This window comes from Culex pipiens, chromosome 1, assembly GCF_016801865.2.
Source record: "Culex pipiens pallens isolate TS chromosome 1, TS_CPP_V2, whole genome shotgun sequence".
Taxonomy (NCBI): domain Eukaryota; kingdom Metazoa; phylum Arthropoda; class Insecta; order Diptera; family Culicidae; genus Culex; species Culex pipiens.
The window spans coordinates 151669-178040 of NC_068937.1; the positions used below are offsets into that span (position 1 = coordinate 151669).

The 26372-nt window shown below is 35.5% G+C and overlaps 1 protein-coding gene across 1 annotated transcript; it reads left to right on the forward strand.

The window, feature by feature from the left end:
• The first annotated feature begins 8527 nt into the window (after window positions 1-8527).
• LOC120427724 (homeotic protein proboscipedia) lies at window positions 8528-25915 on the forward strand. The gene is made up of 6 exons (XM_039592627.2): window positions 8528-9514; window positions 23397-23554; window positions 23696-23789; window positions 23856-23960; window positions 24027-24163; window positions 24225-25915. Exons 1-6 carry the CDS (start codon window positions 9067-9069, stop codon window positions 25254-25256), a joined length of 1974 nt encoding a protein of 657 aa, XP_039448561.1. The 5' UTR covers window positions 8528-9066; the 3' UTR covers window positions 25257-25915.
• The last annotated feature ends 457 nt before the right edge of the window (window positions 25916-26372 follow it).

A 26372-nucleotide genomic window follows, 5' to 3' on the forward strand; every position in this document is an offset into this window, starting at 1 on the left:
GTCAGGATGGCACATTTTGGTATTATTTTGGTATTAAAGTGTTTTATCAAATTCCTCTGGAACTATGGGAAAATGTTGACCAATTTTGACAAAATAATTAATTTTGCGCTAAAATGATGTCTCAAAGCGAATGCTTTCATTGAAAACCGGAAATTTCAAACTTGATTTTAAACAATTTTGATATACCCCCTGAAGAAATGACTTGAAATTGTGGAAAAATGTCTAAGTCAGGATGGTACATTTTGGTATTATTTTGGTATTAAAGTGTTTTATCAAATTCCTCTGGAACTATGGGAAAATGTTGACCAATTTTGACAAAATAATTAATTTTGCGCTAAAATAATGTCTCAAAGCGAATGCTTTCATTGAAAACCGGAAATTTCAAACTTGATTTTAAACATTTTTGATATACCCCCTGAAGAAATGACTTGAAATTGTGGAAAAATGTCTAAGTCAGGATGGCACATTTTGGTATTATTTTGGTATTAAAGTGTTTTATCAAATTCCTCTGGAACTATGGGAAAATGTTGACCAATTTTGACAAAATAATTAATTTTGCGCTAAAATAATGTCTCAAAGCGAATGCTTTCATTGAAAACCGGAAATTTCAAACTTGATTTTAAACAATTTTGATATACCCCCTGAAGAAATGACTTGAAATTGTGTAAAAAATTCTAAGTAAGGATGGTACATTTTGGTATTATTTTGGTATTAAAGTGTTTTATCAAATTCCTCTGGAACTATGGGAAAATGTTGACCAATTTTGACAAAATAATTAATTTTGCGCTAAAATAATGTCTCAAAGCGAATGCTTTCATTGAAAACCGGAAATTTCAAACTTGATTTTAAACATTTTTGATATACCCCCTGAAGAAATGACTTGAAATTGTGGAAAAATTTCTAAGTCAGGATGGCACATTTTGGTATTATTTTGGTATTAAAGTGTTTTATCAAATTCCTCTGGAACTATGGGAAAATGTTGACCAATTTTGACAAAATAATTAATTTTGCGCTAAAATAATGTCTCAAAGCGAATGCTTTCATTGAAAACCGGAAATTTCAAACTTGATTTTAAACAATTTTGATATACCCCCTGAAGAAATGACTTGAAATTGTGGAAAAATGTCTAAGTCAGGATGGCACATTTTGGTATTATTTTGGTATTAAAGTGTTTTATCAAATTCCTCTGGAACTATGGGAAAATGTTGACCAATTTTGACAAAATAATTAATTTTGCGCTAAAATAATGTCTCAAAGCGAATGCTTTCATTGAAAACCGGAAATTTCAAACTTGATTTTAAACATTTTTGATAAACCCCCTAAAGAAAAGGCTTGAAATTGTGGAACGTTGAAATTTCTCTAAGTTGGGATAACTAAATACTTTGAAAAACGAGTATTCGACAGATTATTGAATTTTGCTGAATTTCAAACCAGTTTAATTTTAATAGCACTTATTTTTCAATCTTGTTATTTTTCAGAATCTTCTAGAACATCAAGCACAGGCTGTTCATCAATGACAAATACATTCGATCTGGTGAAGAACATCATTAAGAACAACATGGAATCATCAGGTGAGTAGATTTGGCTGTTGCATATTGATCATTTCCGTTTTTTCATTAACTGCAACTGCTGCACTTAAAAATGGTATGAAAATTCCAAATTTTTGTATTACTTGTGCAAATACCAACGATAAAAATGTGCTCTTGGTTGCCCAGTAATAGATGATAAAATACCATGAAATCATTCCAAAATCATGTATGTGGAAGACCACAGGAATAACATAATCTGATTTTCCAAGGGCGCGGGAGTACTTAAAAATAAAACCATGGTAATACCAAGTTTTGGTATTCAATCAATGTTAAAAAATCCAGAAGACCTCAACTTGGTATTGCAATGCTTTTATTTTGTGTTATTATTTTACCCTTGGAATAACATGGTTTGGTATTGTTGTGCCCTTCCACCTACAAGACTTTGGTATGATTTCATGGTATTTTACCATCTATTACTGGACAAACAAGGGCACATTTTGGTCCCTGTTATTTGCCCAAGTAATACCAACATTTGGTATTCCCGTGTTATTTATCCCTGCTCGGGTTAAACTAGGCGACACAAACACAAAGGACTCGCGACATGCGAAACCTCAAAAGATGAGGCACACGGGGGTGGAAAAGTGCATTCATGCTCATGCTAAGATTAATCAATTATTGACAAAATTTAGCTAACAAAATATTTTCAATGAGCCATTCACCCCCATTTACCCTATTTTCTGCGTCTCAAGATTCGCGAGCTTTTGTTGTTGGTGTCGCCGAGTTTTGTCGCCAGACATTTTGTGTGAGAACAATAATACCTCCTGAAGGAATAATTCGCTAATCATTTGTCTTTTTTTTTTTTGTTATGAAATGGAGTATTCAAAGAGTTCGGACTCTTCACTTTGAGCAGTTTCTCGGGGATGCTCCAGCAAATATAATACACTCAACCCCCGGTGGTTGGTCACTTTTTCGTTTGACACTGTTTTAGTTTGTACCCCGTTGGTTGGTCAAAGTCAAACTAAAAAGTGACCAACTGTCACTTTTTACACGGCGCTCACGCACACTATCAAAACAAACGTATGATAGTGTGTGTGAACTCCGTGTAAAAGGAGTGTCAAACTAAAAAGTGACCCCGTTCGTTTGACAACAGTTGGTGTCAAACCATCGGGTTTTGAGTGTATATGTATTGGTGAGAACTGCAGATCACTGACATGTTTACACTATGGATAAAGTGCCCAGAAAAAAAATTAATCTCTGCTCCACAAGCGGAAAACGGTTTTTTGAGTTTTTTTAAGCATCTGTGTAAATTGTGAGCGAAATTAGTTGAGCTTAACCCATTGATACCCAAGCCTAAAGCTGGTGAAAAAAATCTTTTACATTCAACATGATTTTTTTAATTCGCTAATAACCTGGGTGCAGAATAGTTGTCCGCAAAGCGGCCTCAATTTAGAACTGTCAAAGCGGAACCAATTTACTGTTCGCAAAATAATACCATGAAGTGGCAAGTATTGTGATCGATCTATAATTTATTTTGTCAGGAATAAAAAAAAGTCGATTGCGTCGAGCTATTAAGATATTCGAAGTCAAAACATCTTAAGAAGAGGGTTGAAACCGAGATTGGCATGATTCGTTGCTAACATTTCAAAATCGCTATGTCTCACGCAAAACTTATGTTTATGACGATTTTTGAAATGTTAGCGACGAATTATCAATGACTATGAATGGTACCTGCCAAATAATATTGGATAATCTTACTCCGATATTATCACTGCACATCAAAGATACATAATCTCGGAACTTTTATTCGGTTGCTCTTCTGGTTCACGAAATTCCACCCACTTCGTGATGAAAAATTGTCATCACGAGGAAAACAAAAAAGGCCTCTTTTGGCCACCCATTGTTTAGTATACGAAGAAAAAAGTGCGATGCACTTAATTTTTCATCGAAAACATCAACATCAACAGATTCAAAATGTTTCAAAACAATTCACTTCAGCAGCAAAAAATATGTCACGATTGAGCTTGAACATAGCCTTCTACTTTGTTTATGTTTACAGCTGTAGTGCTGTTGTATTAGTGGGGAGCAGTGGGGAGCTTTCGAAAATCACGTTACGCATTCTGTCTTTTCAGCACCCAGCTAATAACTTTCCAAGATCAAGTTTTACAGCTTTAGTATGTTTTACAAAGTTGTTGTTACGATGGGAAAGAGGTTTCGGAGTCACCAAGTCTCGACAGCAGGTGTTTTGATAGTGCCAGCTTCAAGCTGTAGGAAGTAGTTTTATAAGATGAATTCAAGGTTAGTACAATAAATTTAATTCTTACAGTTTAAGTGCACCGTAGGGGCGATTTGGAACGTGGGTCAATGTCTACCGTAGAACTAGTGATCGACTTATGAATAAACTTTTTATGTTTACTTTCGCTCGGCTTCTGATCGTCGATCACGTGACAGCTGAAGCTTCGGGTCCGTGGGACCATCGGCATCTGGGGTACCTTGCAGCGTCGCGATTTAATTGACGGCGGACTACGTCGCAACAGTTGTAGAGCTTTAAATTTCCAATGATAATCTCATATTTGGGAATATTCGGATGGAAGTAGCGTGCCGTGGAGACCAAATCGTAAAAAAGTTGGGTTCTGAGAAAAAGTCCCATATATGGTCTTGTCTTGAAGTCGGTTCATTCTTGTTGTCCCAGCAACTAAGAAGGCTGCCTCGATTAGAGGACACCACTTGGCGATCAGCCATCACGTGACAGGAGGGTCTTCGAATTCGGCTTTAAACATGGTTTTATTATTACTATTACGCTTTATTCAGTCACATATTTGTGCAATTTTCGTATGTTTGGCAGGTTAAGCACTCGCTCCTAACTCCATCCAATTTGCTGATTTTCACTATTTAAACAACTTATTTTGGACAATTGTTTATGGAAACTTACTTGCTCATTTCCCATTGAACTATTTATGACCCGATTTCAGTTGAAAACGCGTTTTATGAGCTGTAATTGAACGTCAAAGTGCTGATATGGCAACATTAAAGGCACGCTGGAATTAGATGCTGATCCCCTACTTTTCATCAGGGCAGCGAATGGAATTAACAACAACTACTTCTCATCGCTGGGTTATTAATAACGTTTCTGTTGAAAACATATTGCAAGAAAAAACACTTTCTTTCAGAGTCTATGTGAAATATGTGCCGGCATTGAACCCATGACATCTGGGGTAAGAGGCACTCACGGTTACCACTACATCACTGGTACCGGCCTATAATTATTCACACACAATTATGACATAAAAAATCAAATAATATAATTTTTGATTGATACAATTATGACTCGATGTTGTTGTAACTTTAACCAAAATATGGTTATTCGCCACCGAATATAATACTATGAGCCTTGCATGAACAAAAGACAAGTGAAGAAATCTTCTTGTTCCTAGTATAAAATTGTTATTTATTACACAAAATTCAGATGAAGGGAGTATAAAAATCCAACGGTCTGCCTCGGCGGCTACGGTGACCCATGGCACATGAGGCGTCATGATTGCGATAATTTATGTTACACGGTGTTATCAGCTAATTAGATAGGAATTTACCAAATCCGATAAATCCGTAGGTCCTCGTTACCTGGATGCACTTGAAACGCCATTTACAAGCTATAACCGAATGCAACAGCGCCAGCACTTTTGCCTCAGGTGTCTTGAATAATCTTATTTTACGACAGAATTTTCGAGGACAATTGATTTTTCATCGAATGTCATCATATTTCATGACATTGATTGAAGATATTGTAATGAAAATGAAGTACGGCTGCTAAAGTATTTGAGACCACATATTGATAAACGCTTTTATTATAAAATTTTGAAACAAATATAAAATTATCAAAACATTTTCCTAAACACCTTGCCACGATCACATAAAAAATCACTAATAAATGTTCCAGGATATCAATATATCGTATAAAAATTCGTATCGTATGTTAGATAGACACTCGTGCTAAATTCTATTTTACTGAGTTTTAAAAAATCTATTTTGCAATATTCACTGTTTCGCAATACAAATTAAACTCGATAATGCGCACCAATATGCTCTTTCGAAATCCACCACCGAACTGAAATAAAAATATATTTCGCTGCAATCATTGATGTTCGAAGCGCGTTCACAAAGGAAAAGAAATGAGAGATTCAGATGTACATGCAAGTGTATTCTATATCTGAGTTCGGCCAACAACATGTGAGTAGGGGAAAACATTGTAATCGCTGCCATAGTCAGGCGTTAAAATCTCCAATGTATGTCTGCACGTAATAAAAAGATACAAACGTTTATCGAGTTAATTTTAATAATCACTTAACTAATGGAATCATTTTCAAGAATCAAGAATAATTTATGTAGTATCACATGAATATTTCATTGCACTTGATTTATTTCGTTGTTTAATAATTACTTGTGTATAGTTATTATCCTAAGCTAACATGTGGACTACCTTACAATAGCCGAGTAATTCAAAGTTATCTTCATACAGTACTGTTCAAACAAATGTAACATTGGACGCTTTCTCAAATCTCACTCGTAATTCAAATGGGTGGCATTTATTCATGTTTAAATCTACACTGAAATAAAAAAAAGTACCAAATTCCTAAATTCTAGAAATTTTGGCTCCTTTCCTTATTTAGTAATCGGGGTTTTTTGATTACTTAGGCTGGTACAAATATTTTTAAAAGTTTTTGTCACCCCCCCCCCCCCCCCCCTTCAAAATTGGCCCGAAAAATCAGGGGGCAAAAAAAATATTTTTACAATAAACTTTAAAATTTCAATGAACATTCAAGTGCAACCAACTGAAATCAAATTAAAATACATTCTTCTGCGTTTAAAATCATTTTTAGCATGTTTGGGTTTATTAAAAAATCTTAATATTTTTTGAAAATTTTCGATGCAAAATCTTTTTTTTCGATACAATTTTTGTTTTTGTCAGATCTTAGATTTTTTGAAACCTAATGATTGCAAAACAACTGAACTAGTGTAAAATGCATTTTAAAACACTTTTTTCATTTAAATGTGAAGACTATGGCTTGTTATTTAAATTTTTATATTTTTTTATTTTTTTGCCCCCCCCTTGACCTCGGCCAGGGCCGAGGGACAAAAACTTTTTAAATATTTGCATCGGCCTTAATAAGAAAAGGAGGCAAAATTTCTAGAATTTAGGAATTTGGTACTTTTTTATATTTTAGTGTACCCATTTTTTTATTTTATTTTCATTTTACTTTTTTTATAACTTTTGATTATGTTAGCACTGTTGTTGTGGCAATGTGTGATCACTTGATAGCTTGAAGTTAATTAGGCCGTTGCAATTTTTTTATGGCGACCCTTCCCCCACCTTTTCAAAATCGGTTCGAAAAATCGGGGGGCAAAAAAATATTTATTCGAAAAACATCGAAATTTTAATGGAAATAGAAGTCTAACCAAATGAAGATAATTCGAAATGCATTTTCCTGCGTTTAAAATCATATTTAGCATATCTGGGATCGATCAAAAATATTTTTTTGTGGAATTCCAAGGTACAGCACCGCAAAAAGTTTTCTTTCGGCGAAAAGAAAATCTCTTCAATAATTGGATATTTTTAAAATTAATGTTTGCAAAACAACTTGGCAGGTGTAAAATGCACTTCAAAACTTTTTTTCATTGAAATGGTAGCCTGTTATTTCAATTTTTATATTTTTGCGAACCGAATAAATGTTTGGTAGCAGAATGAGGGGGAGGGAGAGATGCTGGGGGCGAGAGCAGCCTCAGAGAGCTGTGCAATCTGTCACTCCCGAAACTGTGCTCTTTCTCTCTCCCACCCGCTCGCCTAGAGTGATGCGTATCTCGACTGAGCTTAGATGCTCAAGAACAGTTTTGAAAAGTTTCAAGCAAGGGTGTGTGTCTTAGATAGTTTTTTTTTCTGCTGTAGCTTGAGAGCTTTTAACAACATTCACGACTGTTGAGTTGCTCTTTACGATTGCACTTGCTTACTCACTTTTTACTGAGCTATGTAGCTACAATGGGAGCGTTCTTTTATTACGTAACGCAGTTCGAGGGAGGGGGGGTCGGAGGCCGTGTTATGCTCTATACAAATTTTTTTGTATGGAAATTTTTTTACGGGTAGGGGGGGGGAGGGGGTCTTAAAATCCGATTTTTTGCGTTACGTAATAAAAGAACGCTCCCTATGTACTTGATTTTGGAAATTAAACTTCAAAAGTTCGCATACTGGCAATCGATCACATTTGCCTTATTTGGTGTAGCTAGAATTCAATGTATAAACATAAAAAAAAATAAAACTAAAACTAATTATTTCAATTATTACATGTTTCTATCAAGAACTTCGAATAACCGCTAAAGCAATTTAAATTGCATTTTAATGTTTGATACTTATAAGGCTGGGTCAAACATTTTATTAAGTTTTTTGTCATTTACATTTTGGCCATCATTTTTTTCCCCTTTTTTAAGCAAAATTTGAAGGAGGGTCAAAAACTTGAAATAAAATGGCCTTATGGCATGTTAAAAATATCTACCTAATTCGGTAAAACTCTAAACTTTCTAGTCTTCCAAGAAAGAAATTATCGCTTACTTTTTCACTTCACCCTATTTGCATTGTAAACCCATAGCAGATAATTGGAAATGAATTAGTTCAAACGGTACTTAAAAAAGTGCTTGTGAAAACCATTTACTATGCTTGTTGGAATTCTTGGATTCCTGGGATTCCAAAACACAATTAAACTCCGTTGGTATTCCTAGTTGTCGAGATCGTACCTTCCAATGCTCACCAAAAAAATATTGCTCTCTAAGTTCTCTCCCTCTCAGTGTAAGCTCCGCCCAATCTCGCCGAGTGGATGGCAAGTGCCAAAGTAGAAGTCGACCAAGCATGAATGAAATGTTTGCTCAAATTGTTTGTGTTTTTGTTGTGCTTCCAGAAACATGTATAATCAGTACTCTGAAGAAACATCAACATCACTCGGCACCGCCCTCTTTCGTGAGAGAAAAAAAAGAAGAAAATAGCGTACACTGTCTGTGCTGAAGGAGCATCTCGTAAGTTTTACACATGTTAGCCATCATGTTAGTAGTCATCGTAGCGTTGGTCAGTTCAGTCGTGTTCTTCAAGCGTTGCTGGAAAGCTTTGGAATAATTGTTCATCCTAAGTATACTGTAAAATCAATATGATTTTAAATGTGTAACAGATCTATCTTGTGAATAAAGTGGGGTGAAACCACTGCAGAGTAATACATCGCACTTTAAGGATTAATTGCTAAAAAATGAAGAACGAAACAGCGTTACCCTAAAAAGGAAACCACTGCATTAACAGGGAAGAAGTTCAGTACCGTCGCAGTTGTTAACAAGTGCACAAATCAGTGTAATAATAATAAGTGTTGATTGATGCATAAATGAGATGATAAGTGTCAGATGCAAAGCAGATTAATTAGCTGAAATTCAACTGAATGTAATAAGTGAAAATTCGTGTGGAATTCAAGTGGGATTAAAATTGTGTAAGCCATATTTGATTCAAATATCGAAAATGCAAGAAGTATGCAGTTCAGTGGATCATTTGGGAGCTCCGGTAAAGTCGGAAACCCCGTCGGTCTCCTCCATACCGGGAAATATTCTAGCAGAACCAGATACAGCACCTTCACAGCCCCACTCTCCATTACATCAACCAGTGACACACTTAAATCGAAAATCTACAGTTTGTGAAAAACCCAACAGAAGTGGTGTTCATATTTCTTCGAATACGGATTTAACTCCACAAACCCAAGTGCATCCAGACTCATCCTATTGGATGCAAAATGAAAGTGGATTTATCAATTCTCAACCGTCAATGGCTGAATTCTTAACCCACATCGACTCCGAAAGTCCCAAGTTAATTTCACAAGGATATACAGTAGGAGTTAGCGAAAACGTGGATGCTGTGCCTGAATATCCGTGGATGAAAGAAAAAAAGACTGCTAGGAAAAGTCAAACTCAAGGTAAGTTAAAGAAAATCTTTTGCGATTTTCTTCATAACAATCAAATGATTGTGTTCGATCTATAGTCTCTAAAGCATTAAATATGTTATTCAACTTAAAAATAACTATTAGTTAAAAAGACTTTCTTTTGACGTACTGGAGCTAACGAAAATATATTATCAATCCTTAATGATGAAATAAACTCTCATGTATAGGCGTATCGTTCACACTATGCATTTTTGAAATTTGTATAAAACATGGTGAAACAATTTAATCATTAATTTTAGAACGATTTATAAAAAAAACCTTCCTCCTTTTACAATAACATTCATCGGGTGCTAATAACAATTAAATAAAGTATAATAACTTATTTAAAGATAGCATCTCCTACAATATCTCACATGTCAAGCTATTAGTTGATTGCTAGTGACAGAAAGTAACAAGATGAGTACGACTTAAAATAACAATAATCTGAAAAAGCGCCTTGAGATTTTTACAACTAACAAAACAAAGTAAATTACATCTATTTCAATCATATAGATCATTTACAATAACTATGCTCAAGAATGTAATGACTATGCATGTAACTTCACTCAACACTCTTGAGATCTAATAAAAATAAATTTACACTTACGCCAATGATTTTCCTATTACAAAAAAAATACCGTCATCTGGGTCAAATTGAGACAGCTGTTTTAACAACGTTGCAGCCCAAAACTTGATATTTTTTTATGGTTTCGGCTAGATGTTATTCAGAGCAACAAAATGTGTATATCCATTTCCAAATTTAAAGATTTCATCTGCTCTAAAACGTGCTGTACCTCCTCAGAATGTAGTCCCGATTCGCCCCAGTTGACGGTACTCAATTCACCTTTAAGTGCTAGTGCCTTCCTCGTATTTATAATTCTGGCCTCCGAAAAGTGTAAAATTATCACATAAGTGTTCATAACTTTTGATAGGGTTATCAGATCTTCAATCTTTTGGGCTCGTTAGTTTTTTCATACCACTTTTTTACAATCTTCCGAACTTATCCATACTTTGATCCCGATTATACTAAACAAATATTTAGTTTAAAAATCTATCATGATAAAACAATTTCACACGTTTGAATTTGATTAATATCTGTTTTTTCAACAATAACAAGCCAGAATTGTTACAATTCAATGTAAAAGGCATGGAACATGTTTGATACAGCAGTGCAAAAAATCTAAGTTTTAACAAAAAAATACTTAATCCACCTTTAGGTGGTTGGTGCCTTCCTCACATTCATAAAGTCAAAACACTCAATAAAAATAGCAACATTCTCCCTAAACATGTTTAACAAATCAACTTTATTACTCATTTCTTTTGAAAGTGTTCGCAGACCTTCAATATTTCTGGTTCATCCGCAAGGTCTGATAAAAAACCTATCCAACGATAGTTCGCATGGAAGATTCAGACAATATTTCTATCACAATATCTGAAATCCCGCCTCCAAAAAGTGCATAAATAACACTTAAGTGCTAATAACTTTTGAAAGAGTTGCCAGATCTTCGATGTTTTAGGCTCATTTATAAGGTCTTTTAATTATCTAACTAACGATGGGTTGCATAAGGGTCCCGGACATCATTTTCATTTAAATATGTAAGATCTGGCCTTCAGAAAGTGTATAAATAACACTTAAGTGCTATTGACTTTTGATAGGGTTGTCAGATCTTCAACGTTTTGGGTTCATTGGAAAGCTCTTTTTAATACATTTCTGAAAATGTATAACATGATAGGTTTTCTTGCAAAAAAAAACAGCCTTTTTACAATCTTCCGGACATACGCCAAAATCGTTTTTGCCTTCCTCACCTTACTGAGGAAAGGCTATAAAATCACTCGGAAAATGAACTTTTTAATTAGACCTCCTAGACCTACCTTCATTTGTACATATCGACTCAGAATCATCAGCTGAGCAAATGTCTGTGTGTTTGGCTGTATGTAGACATGTGTACCAAATCAATGTCACTGGAATATCTCGTCACAGGCTCAATCGATTTTGGCCGGAATGGATTTAATCGATCCGTCTTAACGTCCCCTAAGTTGCTATTTAAAATCATGCAGTTTTATCATGTATTTAAAAATGTATGTCAATATTTTGTTATATATTTTTAGAAAGCATATGAGAAGACCTTTCAGGTGGAGTAAGAATTTTCAACATCTGACTTACCTGTCTTAAATTACAAGCAGTTTAAAAAATGTTCTGAATTCACGTAACCTCAACTGGTCGGGTCTGATCACCACGAAAAAGCCGTGTAGAGGGATGCCATTTTCCTCAAAGGCCGTGTTTGTATAATCTTGACAATAAGTCTGTAGGTAGTCTATTTTTTTATTCATCACTTATTTTTATTAGTGGAGATCCATAAACATGTGGACACTTTAGGGGGGTTGGAATCATTATAAATGAGAGGAAGGCACCAACAACATAAAAGTGGATTAAGTAACGTTTTTTAGCATAACTTTTGAAGTACTTAACTAAACTTGCTGATTTTAAATAGAGACCTATGGGACCCCAAGTCGGATCGAATGAGACTAGTACTGTCAAAATCCGTTCATCCAGTCCGGAGATAATCGAGTGACATTTTTTTGTCCATCCACCTGCACTCATCCACACAGACATTTGCTCAGAACACGATTCTGAGTCGATATGTACACGTGAATATGAGTCTACGAGGTCAAATTAATAAGTTCCTTTTTCGAGTGATTTTATAGCCTTTCCTCAGTAAGGTGAGGAAGGCAAATTTTTTTTTTTGGGAAAACATGTTTGCGGCGAATGCAAATCTCTTTTTACACCTAAGCTTCCAACCTCCCCGAGATTCGAACTGACGTCCTTTGGATTGTGAGTTCAACTGCCTACCAGTGACTCTACCGAGACAGAACCCAGAGAGACGACCTGGACTGATCTTACGACCTAACCTCTAGGTTAGACCGGGGTCTACATTCACTTCCCCATCCGACGGAAGGCGTGATCAGACAAATCTCGTCTCGAAAAATGCCACCGGGACCGTCTGGGATCGAACCCAGGCCAGCTGGAGTGAGAGGCAACCACGCTTATCACTACACCACCTGTCCTGGCCGACAAGGATGTTATCATAAGTATACAGTCCAGACTCAATTATCCGAAGGTTTGTATGGAATTGCGAACATTTTTTTTTGTTTTTATTATTTTCTATTTTTAAACATCAAATTAGAATTCTGCGACCCCATTTTAGTACAATTTGAATAGTTTATTGCCTATTAAATTACAAAATGCATCACTGCGATTTGATCGCCATGTTGGATTAACCGTTCTGAATCATTTAAAGTAGTTAAGGAGTCATACTTAAACTCAACAATCAAAAATAAGACAACAAAATATTTCTTTTTGTGATTCGATTGTTCGAAATTTTTCCAAGGTCCTCGGATAGTCGAGTTTGGACTGTAAAAAAGTTTTTTTTTTAAACATAGTGGAACTGGAACACCCAATACATGTTTAACTTTCACAAACTCTCAATTAATAAAAGCATGATTTTTTTTCCTTTTTTGAATAATTTATTTTTATTCATTCGTCAAACATACGTAGACTACAAAGATCGTTGCTAAATTACTAATTACAAGGTCGTAAAACTGTTTTTTCAAGGTCGATTATGTCATTGTATTTGTTATAAGTTTCCATCATTCTATTTATGGGCCCGTGTGTAGCATAGTCAGTTCAGTTAAAATGCAATGCAAAAGGCACGCTATCACTTAATGTAAGCTGTACTTTAGGGTCAATGTACTGATAGGCAAATTAGTATATTTTGAAATGCGATGAGTATATTTTACAAACAGTCCATCTGACACCGTTTTAGCCTCCCTCACTGAGGAAAGGCTATTACATCCCTTTTTAACCCCTTCCCAGCCAAACAAATCAAGATTTTTTACGTTTTTCTTTATCATAAGACAATGGATTTTACGAATGTCTGAATCTAAAAATTTTGCAGTTGATTTTCTTGGAACTGCCTGAACGGATTTGGTTTCATTAGATCCATATTTAGGTCACTATGGTCGCTATTGAAAAGGATTTCAGCTGGTGAAGTACACAGTAAAAAAACACTGGGATAATGAGGCATTTACTATTTTTTTCTGATGTAATATTACCTTGATTTTTTTCACTGTGAACTTTAATAGTTACGTAACAAACATTTTTGAGGATGCAAATAAAGTTGATTTTCGGGTCAGCCTCGAAATTTCCCGAAATACCAAGTATCTAGATTATGCAAAAGTAGCAATAGATGATTTTTTTCAGAACGAGACGTACATTTATCAAACGTTTACCAAGTAAGGATATATCTTTTCAAGACCCAACAAACCTTCTTTCTTTTGCGTCGGACCTCGTCTCTCGGTTCCCCTGAGTGTGAAAAAACAATATTTTGGAACTTTGAAATGCTTGATGGTTGTTTTTTTTCGATTTAATTTTCCCTCAACTGTAATTTGTAATTTGTTGCTTTATTAGATACGATAACTTGTAGTGTGTACTTTTCATCAAGTCAAGGAAGGAACTGTAGGATTAGACACATAAAGCTGTAAATTTATCAATTTTCAGAGGTTGCACATTTCCATTAACATTCCCCGATGAAATATTACTATGATGTTTTACTATGTATGGCCCGGGGGAGGGCGACCTGTGGATTGTTAGCCCAATTAATCCACATAGGCAGACAGTGATAGCTTGCTGGAATCATGACATGTCTTGGTGAAAATGTACTAAGTATTTTATATGCTGAGTAGAATATCTATTAAAAGCAAGAACCTTTGCCAAATAATGGCATCAATATTAAGGTGAGCCATGTCCTTCCGAAGTCAGAGCTGTATTGGTTAGCGTGGTTTTCTCTCACCCCAGCTAGCCTAAGTTGTATCCCAGTCGACACTGGATGAGAACGAGAAAGGTTTCATAACGCCTTCCATCGATGTGGGGAACAAATGTCAGTCGGTTAAGTCGCTGGTTGGTGGTTCGATAAATAAAAGATCGTCGGTTCGTATCCCAAGGTGGTAGGGTCCATGGAGTAAAAATAAGGTTAGGTGCTCTCTTCACTCTGAGTAGGAATCTTTAAAAAAAAAACTGACGAGACCTTTGAGTTTATTTGCAAATGGTTTTGTTTTTTTTTTTAATGTCATTGCTTTCATAGATTCGATTATCCGAAGTGAAATTAATCCGAGACCTTCGGATAATCGAGTAGCGCTTTAGCACAAAAAACGTGTTTAGATTCGTTTCAGGATAAACATTTAAAAAAACTTGGAAACTGGCAGACATATTATTACAGCAACTCGACGCATTTTTTTTTCTAGTAGAACATTGTAAACATGTAGGAGCTAGAACTAGAATGTGCCAGCATTCCCACAAATCATAAGTAGTTCGGCATACCAAAGTGGCATTTACTGCCCTAACTAGCGAGGACAGTTTACCTATTTCACATACATACATGCATCCAGGAGGTATGGACGTTATTTACAAGGCTAGGTTAAGAGAAAATGCATTAAGCAAAATTACTTCAAAATTTACTTTTAAAACTGTAATTTAATATGATAAAACTATATAAGAGTAAACATCACAATATAAATTTAAATATATGTTTAATGCTAAAGTAAAATGTAACTTTTCTTCACATAGTATTCATCTCTTGCGATCATCGCATGTCGTGTAACCTCAGAAAATAACTTTAATTGTAGAGAGCTGCGATCGTAAGGAAGGTGGATGTTAAAAGCAGCCGCACTTGCAAACATCATTTTTTACCAACATTAATTTTCCTGCTGAACACGAAAGGTTGAGCCTGAGGCAAGGAAAAAAACTATTAAATATTAACGGAAAAGGCAGAACCTGAAAGAAGCAGAATGTGACGATGGTCGGGATACATTCATGAAAAATGAACAAAAATAACAGGTTACGCGAAGAATGATGATGTGAAACGTCATACATGCATTTGTATGAATTCGAGGACCTAGAAAATGAAGTCTATTACTGCAAACCAAGTTTAATGAAACGTATGTGCTAATTTTTTTTCAATGAATTTTGTTCAAAACTTTTCAAGCATTTTTAGGGTTACTTACCGCAATTTAATACGTCAAGGTGGTAGAATGAAATCTTCAAACAACAAACATCAATGCTAGGCAATTTTTTTTTTGCCTGCACTCTGATAAACTTTAAAGTTTTGATTTCGTTATCCATTTTTTCAGACCTATAGACAATATTTCTAAAGGGCACATAACTTTTGTAAACAAGAGTGTATCCCTTTCACTCAAATGACAGTTTACATAAAGTGTTAGAGGGATACACTCTTGTTAAATTGAAAGCACGATTTGATTGATGCTGACTTTTGTGATAACCCCGCTTTACGCTTAAAAAATGTTTGCTTTTAACTATGAAATTGATTAGTGTATACCACTTATTGGTCTTAATAGTTCAAATCATCGTTTGAATACCAATTTATAATCTTAAATCTTAAATAAACATCTTTGGTTTAAAAATTGAGTGTAGTTTAATTACACTCTAAAAATGACGAAGAAAGTTTCATGGAAAATCGACCACTTAAGGACCTCTCGATTTGTTCGAGACTCCCGGGAGTTTTGATAGTTATGAAGCCAGAGACATTATTCAAGAACCATCTTTTAGTTCGGTTGTAGCAATGCATGCATGTGTAGTACATTCTAATTCAGAAAATGTACAATTAAACTTTTGTAGAATTAGGCTTTTTTCTAGCAAATCAATAATCAAGATCCAAAGCTAATCTCAACCAAATAATTTGTAGTCACTGAAACCCCTGGCGCATTAGTTGTTTTGAATAAGTAATCAAAAATATTGTTCACAGTACAGCCATCCCTCATATTCGGAACAGTTTACAGATCGGCCAATGTTCAAAAAATCATAGCAAATCGATAATTGAACTTAATGATTCGCTTTTACCTTAATTTTAAAGCTTTTCTTGCGATTTTTCGAATGCTGTATCGAACAACTGCAAATTTTAACTACTATACCAAGTTTTAGAAGAAAAACTTTGACCCTTGAAATCCACAAATTCGGAACACTTTTTTCTTACGGATGTAAACAAACTTTAGATCTCTCCCGGGGTACATATTTGTAACAAAATAATGACTTGACACACTGCAACCAGTGAAACTCAAGCTTAGTGATGTTTTATCCATGGTCTGTAAACTTTTTTTTTGTGAAAATATCAGTTAAATTCAGGTGTTCCACAATTGTGGGAGGCACAATAACATCCCACAATCATGGAAATTTGGATGGAGTGTTTTGCTACTCACGATAAAATAGTCTTGAAATGATGTTTTTTTGTTCAAAAAGTACTACTATTACTAGTGAAATAGCAAGAAAATGTCCAAATAAAGGTCTTAAAAATAGTAGGGTCGAGAGAAAAGCTGCATTTGGCATGCTATCAACAAATTATCACAAAAGTGTTGCGAATATGTGGGTGTTCCGAATATGTGGGTGTTCCAAATATGTGGGTACGTTTTATTAAAAATTGGAACTCTTCTACAGTTGAAAATACATGCAATTAAAAAATCTAGATCTATTGGCAACTAAAGTGTGCAATTTGGACTATCCGAGTTTTTGAGTGCTACACAAATGTTTCATTGAATATAGAGTTGTTGTCACCTCGTTGAGAATCATATAACAGCCAAATGGAATCATATCATAGATCGCTTATTGAAATTTCTCCGGGCGCTGAGAAATTTTCCAAGCAGCCACCTGTTCGGCTTTCATCGGATAAAGGCACGTGGGCTGAGACGTGAGCAGAGAGAGCGCAAAGTTGAAAGAGAAGAGAGAATTTCCGTGTATTGCTCTCTCCTTGGTCGCGTGCATTTTCGCCGCCTGCCTCAGAGCTTTTTTGGACATCCAAAATTTCACACATTCATACCGTGTTCACATGAGAGGGCATTCAAAGGATTTTTTGGGTGCGTTTTATGGGAACTCTTGCCTTTTAATAAACCAGAGTTATGTAATAAAAATAGTTTTATAGAAGGCTTAGTTTTGTAGTTCTAAGTTTTGGAAAAAAAATCACTTTGGATAATTGAACGATATTTAACGCTTAATCACTTAATCAAAACCCCAGAACACATATACAAAATTAGTAGATCGACTTCCGATTTTAAATCTTTTGCTATCCATGTCCAGATTGTAGTCCCGATTAACCCCAGTTGATTGTAATTGGTAAAGATAAACGGATTTTTTTCATTTCGTCTCAAATTTCCATAGTCTCAATGTCGAGCTGGTATTTTAATCGTATTTTGTAGAATATTAAGCAATAAGACACAATTTTTATTCTCTCAAGATTTGTTTTTTGACGTAAGTTTGAACATACATTTTTACTATTGTCGGTGTCAAACATTGTACCCAGCAGTTCCACAGGAAGTTTCGTGGTACTTTGGTGCTGGAGAACATTGAGAACGCGATAGAGGTGTCTCGTGAACATCGCGTACAATAATTATTCAAGTTTAGGAGCTGGAAATTTCGCTGAAGCATTTTGATCATGTCTCGGACCAATCTCAGACGATGGCGAGTTATTAATGGAGAAAGCTAAGCCTGTGCCTTTGCTAGAACTGGTTGGTATCGATTTGAGGCCGCCGGGCGATGTGGGGGTGTTCTTCGGTGCAACGGATTCAGATGATCCGCTGCTGTGAGAGCAGGTACTGTGTGAGTTTCCAAAATTGCTGCACCTTTATTGTCGAAAAAGTAGATTCGATTCTGCACTTCTTGAATCAACAGAATCGTCCAGCATACACCTTCCGGTACCGATGCAGGTTGAACCTGTTCTTGAAGCTCTTCCAGAATCAATTCCAAGCATTGATTGCTTGAAAATGATTCAAATGCTGCTAAATAATTATTATAAAAATGTTCAATAAATGTGAGGAAGGCATTAACAGTCTGAAATCGAAGCCTAATTTTTCCGTTACATTCTTATTGGAATTCCATATAAACTGTAACGGGAACTGCAGGCACCAGGTCCAGATAGTTAACAGTCTGGACCCGAAGCCTGATTTTTCTGTTACATTCTTATTTGAATTCCATATAAACTGTAACGGGGATTGCAGGCACCGGGTCCTGACTACTAAGTAATTTTTTTTCTAAATTATTCTTTTGTAGATTTTTGTTATCATTTTTTTATGTTTTGCTTTTCTTACTAAGAAAAGCTGTACACAATTATTTGTTAATTTTAGACAGTATAACAGTTCTGGCTCGGAAATATTTCACCACTTTCTTTACAACTTTAAAGGCCTTCATTTGCATGCATTCAGGCGCATACAGAATGCTTACAGAGAGAGAACACGAAGAGAGAGAACGCGAATAGAGAGAGCGAAGCTTTTTTCTGGCGGCGACTCGACCGCCATTTTGTTCTCTTGTGGCTCTTGTGGGGGTGGCGCTCACCGCCCGTTTCTGTGTCAGCTTAACGCAGTTTGAGCGCATACGCATACTAACACTCGTGCGCCGTAAGAGATCTTTGAATGTATTCGGCAAATGCGTTTGATGGAAAGTTGTTTCAACGGAATTTTGGCTGCTTTGGAGATTTTGCGTGCGCTAAGCATTTTCATTGTACGTTCCATGCTATGATTTAGTTTGGAAGTTTGATGATTATGGACGAATAGGAACGTTCGTGTAAATATATATAATATATATTTATACAGCCATTCCACGTCAAACTTGGAAGTCTACAAATCAAAAGTGCTCAAATTTAGAGGGTGGTTCTTTGACCGAAATAATTATACCCGTATTTTTTTGTTTGCCGACTAGGGTGCTCCTATCCAAAATAGGATGGTCCAAAAAATTGCATTTTTCCATTTTCGCAAAGAGCACATTTAAAAAAAAATCATAACTCCGGAACGGCTGAACCAATTTTAGTGCTACACTTTCCAAAAGAATGTTTAAGAAAGGCTTTTATGGAAAAACATGTGGGCCTCAATTTAATATATATTTTTTATCAAAAAGTGCACTTTGAAACATTACGAAAATTTTAAATATAATTAAAATCATAGTAAATAGAACGCACAATGAAAATGGACCGCGCACTGCAAAATCTCCCAAGCAGCCAAAAATCTGTTAGAACGACGAAGTTTATATTCATCGGTCTGGTCGAGGGTTGGTTGAACCTTTTGTGAGTGACAAGCGTAATATCACAAATATTATGAAAATATTTTTTTTTATTGAATGCACTTATATATCTGTAAAATTTAAATTTATAGATTTTTTATCTGCTAGAATCAGATGTTATTCACTCAGATAAGTAACCCAAATGTCAGGAGTTTGAATCCCGAGCCTGAAGGGTTTCAAATGCCGTACTCTTAGAAATTCACCCAGCCGTACTCTTAGAAATTCACCACTTTTTAGAATAACTGCATACACGACAAATTATTTAAAAAATTCGCCATTAAATCAAATGATGCGCTTTTATAATGAAAATTCACAGTACATACATTTCGACATGTCTAAACCGGAACTACGAAAAAATCTGTACAATAGAAATAATATCTAGTATGTAAGAAAATTGTAAGTAGTCTACATAAGCTTGACGAATAAACAATAAAAAAAAAAAAAAAATGCAAAATAAGTTTAAGAGGTGGGTTTTTTTGTCCCCTATCTGACCACCACAAAATTTCCCACCGAGGGGTTGTACCGGTTCCGGGACAATCCGAATTGTTTAACGGTATTGTTCCGAAACAGTATTTTTGATCGAAAAATGTCAATAATAAAAAAAGATGAAAACAATGTATATTTTGAACAAATATTGTTGAAACTTGTTCAATAGAGACTCTTACAACATAAAATAGCAATTTTATAAAAATAGTTGTTTATAAACTAATGTTTTGATAAGTTTTACTTAAAAAACTAAATTTAAACCAATTTTTAATATAAACTAACTAAACAAAGTTATCAGAAGTTCAAAGTTGTCACAAACTGGCTAGAGGTACTAGTATTTGACACAGAAACAACATTTCATAAATAAATTCACTTGAATCGATCAGCTTTTGTACTTTTACTAGGGGTACGGACAATTATTTGACCTCTTTTTTACTTTTTTCAGTAAACTATTTTTGTATTTTTTAAGAAAAAGTTTTTTGCAAATCCAATGACAGTGTCTTAAAGAGGACATTCTGCCGCGTCGATAGATGTACAAAACATGGCACTTTAGTCGAATTTTATGTACTTTTATATCACAAACATTTTACGGGGGGGGGGGGGGGGGGTACGGACAAATATTTGACTCACTGTAGCTCGTAAAATGAGCCCCGTTATGATTTTAAATTAACTTTCGGGAAGTCGCGTGTTTTCGCCTTTCTTACAAAGTGTGTACAAAGTACACGTATGCTACTGCCGGTGGGTTAAAATGGGAAACCTATATTCTTTATGTAAACTAATGTCAAAAACAAAAACAATGACTTTTATATCCCGCCGATTGACATGGAGTTTTTTAAAACCCGCCAAACAAATCGCAGCAAACTGGGGGTTGCTGAGGAAAACTCAGAAAAGTCATTGTCACAAAATTTTTGTTTTCTTTTGAAAAGGAAGTGGTTTTCCGAAGATCTGCTTTTAATCAGACTTGGTTGAAAGGGAAACAAGTTACCATATTTATTACAGCGATTCCGATATCGTAGATTTCTAAATCTGATGATCCGTCCGTAAAAAAAGTGCGTTTTGTGGTGCTGGGTGTTAAAATCGTTGAACCCATGGAATGTACCAACCTTATTAGATTCAAAACTTTTAGCGGTTGGTCCAAATATTTGTGAATATTGTCGGGTCGATGTGTGTTTTTAAGCTGTTTGATACACTTTGATCAATTTTAAATATTTTTAAAGGTTGGCCAAAAAAGTACCCCAATCTTAGACAGCTTCCATTTTCTATAGAAGTGATTTTTTCAGCAAAGTCCTTAAAATGTCCCTTACAAAGCCTTTTCAACATAATTAGGTTTCTTTGAAAATAACCTGGCAAATTGAAAAATTCGTAAGGAAATAATCCTGGCTCAGTTCACCCGCATACCTACTGACGGTATCAAATATGAAAAGCATTTCGAATAATTCTTTAAAACAAGCCCTTTCCCTCTAAAACATGTTTATTTCACTTAAAAATCTAGTCAAAAGTAACAAATTTAGAAAATGTTTCATCTTCTGCTTCAGTTGCGCTTCAGAAAACTTAACGAATTCTTGGGTTTCGTTTCCACTATGGTCCACCAGAATCGATCAAGGCCATGCATTTTATTAAACTCGCACACACCTTTCGGAACCTCAACCTGTGTTTCTTTAGCATGTCAGATCACTGATGAAATCTACAGGATTTAAAATTCTAGATTTTCCACACTTGTTTGTGGCTCAATCAAACCTGATCTCCAAAAAATACTTCCTTTTCAAAAGAAAACAGAAACTTTTTGACAATAACTTTTCTGATTTATCCCCAGTTTGCTGCGATTTGTTTGGCGGGTTTTAAAAACCTCCATGTCAAACGGCGGGATATAAAAGTCATTGTTTTTGTTTTTGACATTAGTTTACATAAAGAATTTTTGCTATCTTTACAGTTGTCTGCTTCACTACAATTTGAATGTTTTATAACTAAAAAGCTCTTCCCGGCAAACTTCGTCCTGCCCTTTTTTGGTTTCCTGACGTTTCTTGCTTGTTTGCTTATTCAGCCTCCTGTGATCAAAATTTGATTTTACGCAGCTTTTCCCATACAATCTGCAGATTTTCCGGAATCCGCTCCAGAGTGGCCAAAGTTGTAAATTTTTGGCGTAAGAACCTTCCTTGGACTTACACGAACCTAACACAACAAAAAGCGCGTTCGAACAAAACCATCGAAATTTTTTATATAGATGGATAGATAGATATAAATAGAAGATAAGATAGATAAGATGTCTAAAAGAAGTTTCATGAAAATTTTGATGGAATTACTTTTTTCAATCACATTTAAACTTTCATTAACATACACCCAAAGGAAATATATAGCTCAAAATCTGCAACAGTGGATTCCGCGGGCCACAAAAAACACTCGCCACGTTTGGCCCGCGGGCCATACTTTGGTCACCCCTGACCTAGTTGCATTCGAATTTTAAAATTTTCCCACTGGTACACTAGCCCGGTGTGTCAGATAAATATAAATACTTGATGCCTTAAATGATATTCACAAAATCAACCCAGGCCGACTGGGTGAGAGGCAATCACGCTTACCCCTACACCACGGTCCTGACAAATGATATACACAGTTCTTCTGATTATTGCCATCGAATGAACATATTTCAATGCATTTTAATGCCCTAGACCTGGGTAATAGCAACATTAAACTCTTGATTGCCACACAGCAAAAAAAGTAGTAATCCAGTTGCGTGTAAAAGGTCTGGGTGTAAAATGAATGTTGCATTATTTTATAAATTCTATGTGAAATATGTAGCCCATCAGTATGGGAAACCTACTTGACCGCGTTATCCTTTCTATTCTTCATCGGTCTGATGGCCGAGCGGGCTAAGGCGCCAGTCCTTACTGTTGTTTGAATTCCGTCGGTTGCAACTTTTTTTTTGTGTTTACAAAAATTGTACATGCAACGTGTCTTTTTTGACGAAGGTGATGTTCATGCTTTTGCATGCGATTTTACCATCGGATTTTTTGCTGTGCAGGAAATAGAAAATCTCGAGAATCGTCACACTCTAACTCTACTACAACACCGTAGGTTCTTATGTGTGGTTTAGGAATAATTTTTAATGCTGTGCATAAAAAAACAAGTATTTCAGCTATATGTAAAATAAACTGTAATTATGTAAATTTACCTAAAGAATGTGTGTAATATTACTTCACCAAAATAGATATTATATTGCACAATATTTTTTCATTGTAGAAAAGCAATCAAATCAGATTTCTTTGTTTTATGAATTTACAGCTGAATTTGTTGCTGAAAATGGATTACCAAGACGCTTGAGGACAGCATATACAAACACACAACTACTGGAACTAGAGAAGGAATTTCACTTCAACAAATATCTGTGCCGACCTCGACGAATTGAAATTGCAGCAAGTTTGGACCTCACTGAACGGCAGGTAAATTGATGCATAACAACTGATCTTTCTTGCAGCTATGCAACTCGAGGAAGCGGTTTTTGTGTCAATACCAATAGTAGTTTAAAAAAAAGTAAAAAAGGATGAGTTGATTATTATTTTCAATATATTTTATGATTACAGGTAAAGGTTTGGTTCCAAAACAGACGAATGAAACACAAGCGCCAAACCTTATCAAAAACTGACGATGAAGACTCTGCTAAAGATGATTTAAAAGGTAAAAGTAAACAAAACATATTAAACTGTATGAATTTAATTAAATTGTAATCTTAAAATTAAATAGACTCTAATTCGAAAAAATCCTGCCAAGGCTGTGAACTGCCATCAGATGATATTCCTGATTCTACTTCAAATTCAAGAGGTCTAAACAATTGCACTCCGAGTAATGGTATGGGTTCAACAGTTATCTTGTAAACAAGGAAAATACAAATATTAATGTTACTATTACTTTCAGCTGCAACGCCAAATTCGACTGTAGAAATAGGTACTCCTACCGGAAATATCATAAATGCAGATTCGAGTGTAGCATCTTCTGGTAGTATTGATGAAGATGAAGAAATCCATATCAAAGTTAAAAGGAAAGCAGACAATGTAAATACGAGTATGACACAAATCTATGTGCAAACTAACTATATCTTTCTTTTTGTTGTAGTCCACGACACCGAAAAAGGATTCACACTTACCAATAAGATCAACAAGTCAAATGAAGAAACATGATGTGCTGAGTAAAGATCCAAGCAACTGTACTGCATCAGGTCCAGCTGCATCTAATGTAATATCTTCAACTGAGTTAGTCACCAACGCTAATATACCGACTCAATTCAACCAAGCTGGACCAATTGGGACATTTGCCATAGCTAGGACCAAATCACAAACGCATTCAAATTTTGAAAATGCTTCGTCAGTCAGCATGAACGGTTATTATAGTGGTATACATAAGCCGGAATACTTTAACAAGGCTGATTTTGGATATAATCAGTACTCCAAATCAGTACCTTCTAATCAGTTTGTAACTCAAAATGCAATAGGTCAAAAACATGAATTAACTTCTTCTATAAATGTTAAAAACTTCTGCTCTAGATTGCACTCTGACGGACCAAGAGGTCACCCACAACACGATGGGTTTACTCATCAGAATCCACACTATTATGCTGGAGAACTTGGTGGAGCACAGCCCAATGCTTCATTCAGTAGTGCCCAATGTTATCACAATGAGTATGATTCAGTTCAAGCTGAACTGAACAGCAGCTATAGCCAATCGTATTATTACGAAGGAGCATCTTATCACCACCATCACCATCACAATGCGATTGGGCCAGCAAATTTGCATCCACCAATGGAGTACCAACCAAACTCCAGCTTTTCGAGTACAGAAAATTCAGAAAGTTACAATTTTCATCAGTCATATTACGATACACCTACTATTAATACATCGTTTCCACATGGTGCAAACAATAACAATACGACAAATATTATAGAACTAAACCATCAACAATTGGGTCACGATATGTATGCAACCCACAGCAGTATGCCTGTAAATTACGGACCAAACAATGTAAATCTGGTTGGTAACAATTCCAACACGAACATAACACATATGGAAAATTCCAACTCTTCTTCTGATTTCAACTTTTTAAGTAATTTAGCTAATGATTTTGCACCTGAGTACTATCAATTAAGTTAATGGATTTGTCTGTTTTTATGTTACAGTTAATATTTAATAATAAGGCTATGTATTTTTGTAAATAAAATAGTATCAATCGAAAATGATAACTTAAGATTTTGTAGCAGCTTCTATATTTGAGAAATTGTAATGTAAATTTAGACATCTTATTGTATTGTATCAGTGAAAAATATGTTTCAGCACCTAATAAACAATAAACATTGATTAAGAATCAACTAAAACTATTACCTTTTATTTGCAGGCGGATCTTTGTTAAATAAAATACAGTGCAGTTAATTTGTTTTATAAGCGATTATTTCATTACTAACATTAGAAGGAGCGGCCGTGGCTGACTGGTTACGGTGTTCGCTTTGTTAGCGAATGGTTCTGGGTTCGATTCCCATCTGCTCCCAACGAGAAAGTTAAGAACATAGAAATCTGAAATGATGAATATGAACGAAAAATCAAAGTCGCTCGAGGCGGGGTTCGATCCTCCGTCCTTTGGATTGGTAAGCAAAAATGCTAACTACTAGGCCATGACGACTTGGTGTTGTTGTTCGAACACTCTGTGCTCAACCTCAACCCAATAGGGGGATGGCGTCGCTATTTTTAGACCACGTTTTCCACTTTTTCTCATCGAAACCGACTACTTTATCGACTTCATTTTGCTGGGCGAGATTGAATGCATTCTAATGCAATGGCGCACTACAAATGTTAATAAATGACAAGAAAATGCTACACCCAACTGGCAGTCGCATGATTGTGATGCATGGCGGCATGAAAGTATATCAGAATCTGCATGAAATCTGTCCTCATGCATTTTTTGCGATATAGGAGTATGACATTTTTGCCCGTTACCGATAATTATCGACATTACCGACGGCTTTTTGGTTGTATTTCACAAAAAAAACACTTAGCAGAACGAGGATTGAACCACCAACTTCTTGGTTATTGATCCGACACGCTACCACCGCGCCATGGACGCTTGATGAAAAGTGATTGAAAGAGCACCAACATATGCTTCTCTTTGGAGTGTTGCTCGGGGACGGGCCAGCATTATATGTGTTGGTGAGAACTGCAGATCGCTGAAATGATCCACGGGCTTGCTGCAAAAAATGTGACATTTTCTGCAGCAAA